General features: G+C 51.2%; 1 protein-coding gene across 2 annotated transcripts in view; it reads left to right on the top strand.

Annotated features, from left to right (window-relative positions):
• Nucleotides 1-2,901: 2,901 nt before the first annotated feature.
• The window catches only part of KCNIP3 (potassium voltage-gated channel interacting protein 3), a 61,752-nt gene continuing 53,739 nt past the window's right edge, over nt 2,902-10,914 (top strand). Inside the window, exon 1 of one of the 2 annotated variants that reach the window (XM_080931135.1) lies at nt 2,902-3,016. In XM_080931135.1, the coding sequence (XP_080787261.1) occupies nt 3,002-3,016 (15 nt within the window). In that variant the 5' untranslated portion in view covers nt 2,902-3,001. The remainder of the gene's footprint in view (nt 3,017-10,914) is intronic. The other variant, XM_080931134.1, reaches the window with a different exon arrangement.

Here is a 10,914-nt window from a genome sequence, read left to right as displayed (position 1 = left end):
GGAAAAATGGACCCACCAACTGCTAAAATGCCTCCATCAGACTGGCCTGTAGGTAAGTGTGTAGGGCCGTTTACGGATTAATGATTGATGTGGGAGGGCCCAGCAGACTGGGGGCAGTGCCAACCTGGGCAGGTGGGTGTGGGTTGTAGAACTGAGCAGGCCTGTGGTCTCTGCCTCCGTTCCTGCCCCGACTTCCCTCGTGCTAAAGCATATGCTGAAATAAACCCTTGCTGCCTACAAGTTACCTGTGGTTTATCACAGCAACCGAAAGCAAACTAGGATGCTGAGCCCTGAGAAGCCTCGGAGCTGCCAGTAACTCCACCAAACCAAGAGAGAAGCTTCGCCAAGGCTGACCACCCACCCTTCCTAGGAGCAGACCTCCTGCCTTCAGAAGCTCAGTTTGAGCCCATTGGTCCAGACTTCAGGGCAATAGGAGCCAAAAGAGAACCCCGACTGTGCTGTGTGCCCTGAGGTGACTAAGACCTGCTTCTGTTCCTCTCCCAAGAAATGTCCTGGCCTGTCAAGTTTCCATGTGGCTGGTGGCAAAAGAGATTTCAAGGGTCAGAGGAAGCGGCAGAAGCCACCCCAGGTGTCTGCAGTTCCAGGCTGTGTCCACTTCTGAGATTTGCAGCCCCCAGAAGAAGGCTTTTTCAGGGCAGCAGACATTTTTGGAGCTCTTGTGAGATTAGGCCTGACTGTACACCGTGGTGGCCCTCTCACAAGGAAGGGCTGTGAGGCAAGAACCCTGAGAGATGGCCTAGTCTCTGAGGCCCAGACACAGAAACAGCCTGAGGTAAAGACATGAAACTTGAGGCTCATCAGAGCTAAGTCTGCGAGGTCAGGGGAGGAAATAAATTAAACTTGAGTCTGGCATGGAGAGGCCTTGAGCAGGAACTGAAGACTCCAAGGTCTTTAGTTACATTTTTAGGCGTTTCTATCTTAGAAGGAGAGGGCTCCAGTTGGCTGTAGTGGCCCACGGCTGAGTCTTCAAAGAAGAAAACATCCTCTTAAAACTTGGAATTATTCCTCCCTCTTCCTCTTGTGATCTGTACTCGAACCCACCTCCTGGCCCACCTGAGGAAACCACACCTAAGACTCATCAGCCTAACAGTTGTTGAACCATACTGGGTCTCCTTCATCATCCTAAACCTTTTCTGGGTTCAGAAGCCCCCCCCACCCAACCTTCCCAAATTCCAAGAGTTTAGGGAAAGTCAGCCTGTACCCATGTGGCAAAGCAAGGCTGAGGTCTACTTGAGGAGCTCTGTTTCAGCCCTTTTTGTTCCTCCATATTCCAGAGACCCTGGAAGGACCCTGGAAATGCCTGGGGCCCTGGGAAAGTCTCTGGGAGAACCTGAAGAAAGGGGATAGGTGACTTGAGGCTGCTGGCAGGACACAGAAACCCACGCCTATGTTTTATGAGAGGCACCTGCTGGATAGAGGCTGTGGGGGAGCATTGGTGGCTCCCTGGTAGGCCTAGGAGGGAGGATTCATTTCTAGGCTAGCTATGCAATAGCCTGAAACTCGAAAGGAGCTCTTCTCAGAGGAGTGGAATCTCAGCAAGGGCGCTAAGCAGAGACTTGTGGCTCTCCAGAAAGAGACACTTGGAGTGGAGTGTTCAGAAGACCCTGCCTCTTAGAAATGTCATGAGTTAGGACAGGTCTTGATTCCTGAATTGTGGACATGTAGCTAGTGGGTAGGAAGCTCCCCCAGAACTAGCTTTGAGTGAACACAGCCTGGGCACACTGTTTTGTTGGGTAGGCAAAGACACAGCTTTTCTGAATTTCTCCATCCTTAGCATAGACTGGGATGATGACCCTCTCCTCCCAAGCCCACTATGCTACTCCAAAGCCTCTTGGGAATTTGCCTAATGCCAAGTCAGCTGGGAAGATTGGCCCTGACCTGGGAGCTTCTGGGTCCCTTGCCATCCTCTTTCCCAGAGAGTCCTGTGCCCAGAGTGAAGTCCTGCTGAGCAGATGGAGGAGCTGTCACTTCCCCTCTGGGGACAGCTTAGGGATCAGCAGCCCCAGGGTTTTTGCCCGGGAGGGTCTAACATCTGGAGCTAATTGGCTGACTCAATAAAAAAGGGGGTGGGACAGGGTAGGAAGGGCAAGCAAGTGCTCCTGAGCTTTCTGGAAAGGAGGCTATGGCTCAGGCTCTGTTTCCATGGGAACTACTGGCACAGGCTGGCTCCTCCGAGCGCCAAAAAGGGAAACTTGGCGCAGGTTTCGGCACCTGGCTCAGGGTGGATTCCCTCAGGGAATAGAAAATGCCCAAGAACTTGTCTCCTATAGGGCAGGAAGGAGCCTTCTCAGGGATGCTCAGGACCCTTGATCTCTTCTTCCCTCCCCAGGTCCACTCCAGGAGATCTAGGAGAGGTCCTGTAGTTGCTCTGAATGCTGAATTTGGTCCCAACCTCTGAGTCAAAGGATAGTGAAACCGGGCAAGTGTGAAGTGCTCTCTCTGGCCTGGAAGATTTTCAGACTGCAAGGCCTAAGGGGGTGGCACAGAGGTGACTAAGGGATGGGAGAGAGCAACAAGAGATGGAAGGACCCCAGGTGTTACCCTAGTGACGTAATCCCAAGGGCTCCTCTCTGTCCTGTGCAGGGGAACGGTAATGGAGTACCTTCCCTTCTTTCCCTGTGACTAGGAAGGGAGGGAACAGACCCTGAACTAGAAGGAGATGACCCTAAGCCTAGGCAGAGAGACAGGCTAAGAGGCCAGGACTAGGAGCCCAGGAGAAAGAGAAACTGGAGGTTGTCAGAATGGAGATGAAGGAGGGGGGAGATAAAGGGGGAGGAAAGAGGCAGAGGAAAAGAGGTGGAGCTAAGACCCGGGAGGAAGGGAGGGTGGAAGGAGTGGGCAGGGGGCGGGAGAGAAGCCTCCAGTGACAGTTGCGTCTGGGTCCAAGCAAACATGAGGCAGCTGCCAGCCGGACCAAGCAGTCTGGCTTGTTCGGGCTGCAAAGCGGGAAGATTAGCGACGGTCTCTTTCAGCAGCCGAGATGCAGAGGACCAAGGTAGGCGCTGAGGGGCTGAGGACTTGCCTGTACTTGGGGAATGTGGGGTTCTGGTGTTGGTCTTGACCAGAGAGTATTTTCACAGTGGTCCTTAGTCCCTACTCTTGCTGACTCCTATAAAGGAAAGTAATTGTTCAGGGCATTCTGCCTCAGGGGCCGGAGTCCTGTAGCCTTTTAGATGTAAGAGACTCTGGGTGTCTGTGGACAGAAGACAAGCTTGAGTTTAGCTTCGTGGCAGGTTCTGTTCTTAGGTCCTTGGGGTGGGGGCCAGGGTAGCTGACCCTGACCCCAACCCCTAGCTTCATAGACCTTAGTGAGACTTAGGAGCAGAGGAAAGGGTGTCTTTGTGTGTGGGGGCTAGCCCATGAGTGAAGCTTTCAAGTAATCCTTCCTTAAGTCAAAGAAGAGACCCTATCCTTCTTAAAGCACTATGAGACCCCCAATAAGACCACAATGTCTTTGCCTCCTTGGTTGGGGAATAGAGAGAGAGGAGAGACAAAGAGGCACCTGGTGAAAAGTTCAAGATATAGTAGCCAGGTGGGGGGGAGAATGGAGCCAAGAAAAATAAGCTGTGCCCAGCTTAACATTGGCCCTCAGAAAGTCTGATCTAGAGCCCTGCATGCTGCCCACAAGTCTGGCATGGTCTTGCTTAGGGGGACAAAGGGCCAGATCCAGGCCCAGTTGAATCCTCCAAGTAAGGAAATCAAGGTCTTTTAAAAAAATAGATATTGGCATCTTACAGTCTTTCCTCCCAAAAGATAGCTTTCTGTCCCTCTCCCCATGAGGACAGCAGCCCAGAGAGGGTTGGAGACTGGTTTCAGGCCATACTACCCCGGAGTCCAGGATACCATCCCTGTCCTGTCTGGTCCATTTCCCAGGATACTGTGAAGGATCTGCAGATAGAACAAAGCCTATTTGAGCACAGGAACAGGGTACCTTGAAAGGTACTTTCTCTCTTGTCACCGTGTCCCTAGCAACCTCTGGACTGGCAGGGCAGAAGTGTAAACAGCCCTCTGTCCTAGTCTCATGTCCACACTCAGATCGCAAACAAACTGTGTGCAGCACAGCTGTGGGCATTCATAAACATTGGATCCACACATACCCCGTGGCTGTGCCCCTCCCTCACGGAGCCAAGCAAGGTGACTCTGTGTGTCCACAGATACAAGGATTTCTATAGCCATGTGTGCATAGATGTGCTGTCTGTCAGCTGAGAAGAGCCCCCTTCCCTTTACCCTTCTCTGGTGGCTCTAATTCCCAGAATTCCTCCCGGCTCTTTTACCACCACTCCCCTACCAGCCCGGCAGAGTGAGTGGCCAGAGTCCCATAATCCACTTGGCTGTTCTCTGGGCCATTGTTACCGCCACCGTGCCCACAGTCAGCTCCTGGGCACCCATGGAGCACATTATGTGATGGCTGCCCCTGGATTTCCATGTGTAGCCTGGCCCAGGATGGAAGCCAGCACCACAGTGACAGTGGTGCTGGGTGAAGTCCCTACTGTTCCCTACCAGTAGATTATGGAGGTGGCAGGAGGGGCAACTAGCATAGGCTGGGAGATGGCCCCACTTATCACAGTCACTAGCTGACCCAGTTCTGCCCCCTGCCTTCCCTTTACTGGCTTTCCCTGGGGCCTGCAGAGTGGACGCTACCATCTTCATTCAAATGCTACCAAAGCTCAGAGTGGGCACTGACCACAGTGTGGGAAGGAGCGAGCCAGCAGCATCCAGATTCTGAGGTGGTAAAGTGGACACCAGGTCAGTTTGGTTTTGGGAGCCTCTCCAACTTCTTGCAAGGCTAACCTTAAGTCGCCCCTTTTGCAAAGGCGGTGGCAGGGCACCCACAGGACCACCGTTCCCTCTGAGACATTATCCTCTTGCAGCCAACTAGGTGGGACTTGTGTTGTTGTTCATACAGGTGAGAAACAGAGGCAGGTCCTAAACTGCATGCAGTGTTGGGACTGAATCTGAGCCCGTCTTGTCTTCCGCAGCACAGACCCTGAGCACTGGGTCAGGGTGTACAGCACGGAGTGATAGGAGCAGACTCCAGGGGACAGGGGCATGCCTTTAACCAGGCAGCCAAGGAGGTTTGTGACCTGTTTGTGCCTTCTTAGCCTGCCACGTAATGACCCTGGGAACTCTGTCCCAGCCACCACCCTGACTGCATTAACCCTGCTTCCCCTTACTGGGCTGTGCATCCAGACATGAAAAGGAAAGGACCTGAGGTTCTCTCCCTCCTTTGTCCTTGTCTCTTCATTTTCTGTGTCTTACCAAGGGGTGACCTTGAACTTCTGATTCCCCCGCCTTTGCCTCCTGAGCAGTGGGATTACAGGTGTGTGCCACAATACCCACTGTACTCGGGGGCTTAAACCCAGGGTTTCATACACACCAGACAAGCATTCTACCAACTTAGCTCATCTCAGCCCGGTCCCTTTCCCTTATTCCTAGCTTCCCCCAAAGCAGAGAGCTGTTTGGATAAACCAGGCTGTCCTTAAAGGTACCCTCTTCTCTTTCAGCCCCATGGTCCTCACTGGGATTCTCATGGGGAAGTTGAAGCTCCCCAAAATGGCCTCTGTGAGGGCTTTCATAGAGAAGGCAAAGAAGGGAAAGGGGGAGAGCATCAGCCTTGACCAGCCCTGCCCCGGGCAGGATGTGTGCAGAGTGTGGGTGACTCACAGCTCCCCCTAGCTCCCAGCTGACTGATGTCCCCCCCCCAACAGGTGCCCCTGTCAGCTGTGATCAGCCCACATCCTAGAACACCACAGAGCAGCCATTTGACAGAACCAGAGCTGGAGCAAGGGAGCTGAAAGACAGGAGGAGAGCCTAGAGGAGCCTGTTCCTGGGCTCTCCCACTCTGGCCTGTCTCAGCACTCCATCCTTCAGTCAGGTTTGTGCTCCCCTCACACTCAGTGAGGCCGAGCAGAGATGCCAGGCTGGGGAAGTCACTCCTGTTTTCCCCTGCCTCCAGACTCTGGGTGGCATCTGGGACAAAGAGGAGATTCTTTTCCCTGAAGACGTGCCTTCCCCTGGCCTCGTGGGAAAAGCCTCTTTCCAGAGGTCTCAGGGCAGTGGTCTCAGGAAGCTCAGTTCTAGCTAGAGCTCTGACCCATGCAAACTTCTCCCTCTCTGGGCCTCCAGTTTCCTACTGGGGATTAGAATATACCCGTAACCTCTGCTGGGACCCAGATGGGTTCAGACCCCTGTGCTGTTCTGTGGGAAGCTGGAAATACCACACTGCAGTTATCCTTAAAAATATGCTCCATAAATATAGAACAGCCCACTAGCCCATCAGTACTGACCCTCATGATGTACTGGAGAGCTCTGGCCACAGAGGCTTGATGAGGGTTCAGGGCTGCCCCTGTTATCTGTGAGCCCTGGTTCTTCATTAGACAGGTCTGGGCTCAGCTCGAGTTCCTTCATCTATCAGCTGTGTATCCACAGACAGGTTGCTTAGCTCCTCTGTGCCATGGTCTCATATCACTGACCCTCTAGAAGGATAAAATCCTTTACCAACACAGTTAGCCTAGTCCTTATACATCTGGTTGCTGAGTATAACTTACGACATTCGGAAGAGCAGCTTTAAGTCAATTCTTAAAGTTAATGGGGGTGTCCTCATTGTCAAGGGGAGGGGAGCTCATGTCCTGGCAAGTTGGCAAGGCGCAAGACTAGAACAGCTCTATCCTCTGCTGCTGCAATACCCTGACTGTAAGGACCAGGAATGTGTGCATGCACACATGCGCACATATGAGGGTATGCACATTCCTCTGTGTGTGTGTATGTACTCGAACACTCACACACACACACACACACACACACACACACACACACACACACACACTCCCACCTACAGGAGCATGTGACTGTCTCAGCTTCCCCTGCCAGGATGAACTACCTAGCTCACATCTGTCTGTGCCCAGGGGTGGGTGGAGAGAACTCGGGCTCTCAAAGCTCTCCTGTCCCTGGGGGCCTGCACGACACAACACCCACCACTGCTTTCTGCCATCTGTCCCATTCGATGGAAATAGAGCAAACAACCAGTGGGTGCTGGGTAAGCCAGAATGCATCTAGGCAGTCCCTATGGAAGGAGGGGTGCAGGTTAACCCCCCATCTGTCTCAGAGGCTGGCCTCTGAGAACCTCGAGTGCCCCTCCCCTGTCAAAGCCCAGAATTTTCTATTTGGTGGGATAAGTACTCGAATCCTTAGCTCCACTTCTGACTCTACAGAGTAGAGGTTTGGGGGTTTTGTTTGTTTTGTTTTTTGTTTGCTTGTTTTTTTTTTTTTAAATAAAAATGAGCAGGCAGGTGCTACGGTTCCTAGGCAACAGAGCCCTCCTGTTCATGTGGACATGGCTATTTATATCTTCAAACACAGTGTTCCTGGGTTAGGGGCTTGGGGGTTCCTCTTGTTGCCTTGCACAGGCAGTAAGACCCCCCAACCCAGGGCCAGAAAGACATCAATGGGTGGGGCACATATCTTTTTTATTTATAACTTCACCTACATTTCCTGTAACTCTGGGAGGGCATTCTATGAACTGCACCTATAGATAAAGAAACTGAGGCTTGGGGCAGGCTTAAGTACCCTGTCCAAGATTTCCCAGTGAGGACATGAGGGTCCAGCATTCAAGTCTCTGCCTGGCTGGCCATGGCCTCTTCCCTCTGGACTCAGCTGCCTGGAATAATACCAGCCTGTCCTGGATTCCCCCAACTACCCAATGCAAGGTGTGGCCTCTGCACTAGCATCCAGTGTGTCCTGGTTGCTTTTAGAAAACGTCTCAGTGTTGTTTCCATTCATGAGGCAGTGTGCTTGTTTTCTTTGGTGGTGGTGGTGGTGTGTGTGCGTGTGTGTCCATACTTATGCCTAAGATATATCTCTGGTGAACTGCTGGGGCTTTTAATAGAAACTTGTCAGAACTGTCCACAACCTTCAGCTATGTATCCTGCCCCCAGCTAGCACACACACCTGCGGAATACCTCAACTAATTTCCCCCTGGGCTGATATTTGGAGTTCTCTGGGGCCAGGGACTATAAAATAGCTACTCAGAGTCTTACCTTCCAGCTCCTCAGTATTCTGACTCCATTCTTGTCCCAGGCAGGTTCTCAAAGGAGAAATTATTCCCTGCAGGTCATGAGCAGTGTCAAAGGTAACTGTCCCATAGGCGTCATGGCTTTCAGAGAACCTGTGTTGGGTGAGGAACTGCGCAGTAGGATGTTGGGGATCAGTGGGCTAATGTGGAGAAACTCTCGAGACAACAGTGTCTAGTGCCAAGCTGTACCACTATCAGGGGAGCTAGAAGCATGAGGGGGATGCTGCTCCCTCTGTCTCCATGGGGACAAGCCCTGACCCTGAAGCCTGCACCTCTGCCCTCATCTCAGCACATCCTAAGCACCTGACGTTAGCCTCTCTGCTCCACCCCACATGCACAGGCACGCAGGTCAGAGGATTAGAGGATGATTTGCAAAATTCAGTTCTTCTATCATGTGAGTCCTGGGGTTGAACTCAAGTTCCCAGGGGTGATCTCCAAGTGCTTTCACACACTAAGCTGTCTTATCAACCCCAAAGGAAACTCTTATTGAGCTAAGTATGGCTTTAAAAAGGAGCACATACCCCATGTCTACTTTGCCCAGTCTTCCTAGGGAAAACTCTTCAGTGTCATACTGGTGTCTTGTACCAACAATCTCAGTGTCTAGGAGGTGGAAGAAGGCTCAGGAGTTAAAGGCCATTCTTAGAAAACTGAAGTTGATGCCACCCTGGGATATAGAAGACCCTGACTCGGACAGACAGACAGACAGACAGACAAAAAAAAATCAAAGCCAAAATTTTTTTTTTCCAAAACCCTAGTACAAACTGTGTATACAGTGCAGGCCTTTGGTCCTTGAACGCAAGAAGCAGAGGCAGCACTCAAGAGGTGGAGTTAGGTGAATCTGAATTTCAGGCTAGCCAGCTCTAAACAATTAGACTCTGTTTAAAAACGAAACGAGTGCAATCTCATCCCCATGACACAGACTCTGATGCCGCCACCAATCTCGTGCAAGCTACTGCAGTGGCTGGTGTGTGAGTGTGTGTGTGTGTGTGTGTGTGTGTGTGTGTGTGTGTGTGTGTGTGTGTGTGTTGGCCATTAGAACACTGTCAGCTGTAATTCATGTATCCATCACTACCATTCACAATAGCTCTGTCCCCAAAAGGTCCTCTGTCAACCTTTCATAACCACACCTTTCTCGTCCCTCTGCCCTTCCCCCACCCAATTCTTGGTCTTTCTCCATTGCTAATATGCTGTCATTTCAAACTGCTGTGTAAATAGACTCACGTGGCATGTGACCTTTCGGGACTGGCTTTTTCATTCTGCTTAATTCTGACTGTTGAAGTTGTGATGAGTGTCCGGGTCCTCTCTTCTTATGGGAGAATCTCTGGGACAGCTTCTGTACCACCCTCAGGTTCATTATTGCTCCACTGAGGGGCATCTGGCTGTTTCCAGTTTGGGGCTCTTACAAATAAAACTGCCATGAATATTCAGTAGTAGGTTTTTGTTTGAGCATACATTTTTCAACCACCTGGGACAAACACCGGAGGCTGATATTGCCAGGCTACGTGTTAGCTGTGTGTTCTGTTTGCTAAGGACCTGCCACACCGTTCTCCTGAGTGGCTAAAGTACTCCGTGTTCCCAGTGACCAGGTAGAAATGGCCCAGGGTTCCTGTCTACACTGCATTAGCTTTAGATTTTATTTCAGGCACAAAGTGTTTCTCATAGTGCCTTCCTTCCTTCCTTCCTTCCTTCCTTCTTTAGTGGCTTTCTTCCTTCCTTCCTTCCTCTCCTTTCTTTTAAATTATTTTCATTTTATGTACACTGGTGTTTTGGCTACATATTTCTGTATGAGGGTTTCGGGTCACCTGGAGCTACCATAACTGTGAGCTACCATACAGGTGCTAGGAAATGAACCCTGGTCCTCTGGAAGAAGATCACTGCACTTAACCACTGAGCAATCTCTCCAGCCCTTGGGGAAGGGAGCAGAAGCCGAGAGATGGCTTTCTTTAAAAGTGTGTGTGTGTGTGTGTGTGTGTGTGTGTGTGTGTCTGTCTGTCTGTCTGTGTTTATGAGTGTGTGTCTTTGTGTGTGGGGGTAGATACAGAGATCTTTTTTTTTTAGCCCATTCTTGCCACCTTTGTGTGGGTTCTAAAAATCGAACTCAGGTCATTAGGCTTGTAGGTACTTTATCCACTGAACCATGTTGCTGGCTCTCATAGTGATTTTTGACGGGCATTTCCATGATGACAGAAGATGGCATTTTCCCGGGTGTTTACATGCCATCTTTGTTCCCTTTGGTGACATGTCTGTGCATCTTTCTTCTGGATGGATCATCCTTTTAATATAGAGTTTGCAAAACTAAGGGCTCCTAGGTGCCGGGTTCTATGGTAGAATGAGCAATTCACACACACACACACACACACACACACACACACACACACACAGAATCTCAGAGCTGACATTGTGGAGTGAGCTGAGAAGACAGAACAATCAGCTATGTTCCATGCTGCTAGGAGCTGGAGCCACAGAGGCTGGGGAGGAGATACAAGTGACCCAGTTAGAGACGTGCATCAGGGGTCTGACACCTGAGTGTGGCCTTGAGCATCCAGGGGACAAGCGTCCAGTGCAGGGATCAGCAAATGCCCAATACTCAGGCAGTGCTAGAGAGAGGCAGCCTGTGGGGAGCACAGTGAGCTGGGAGCAGGCAAGTGACCTGGTTTGATTTTCAAAGTGACAGGAAGCCATCAGGGACTCCGAGCAGGGGCAAACGGATGTTTAATGTCTGTTTCACTGTCCTCAGTGACCCTGCAGCCCTCACTTTGTCACCTCCCCTCACAGAGCTCATAAGAGTGAGGGGACAGTGGGGTCATCTCCCTTCCCTCAAT

This window comes from Micromys minutus (genome assembly GCF_963924665.1).
Source record: "Micromys minutus genome assembly, chromosome: 17".
Taxonomy (NCBI): Eukaryota; Metazoa; Chordata; class Mammalia; order Rodentia; family Muridae; genus Micromys; species Micromys minutus.
The sequence above is the reverse complement of the archived record's forward strand: the minus strand, read 5'-3'. Positions and strand labels throughout refer to the sequence as shown.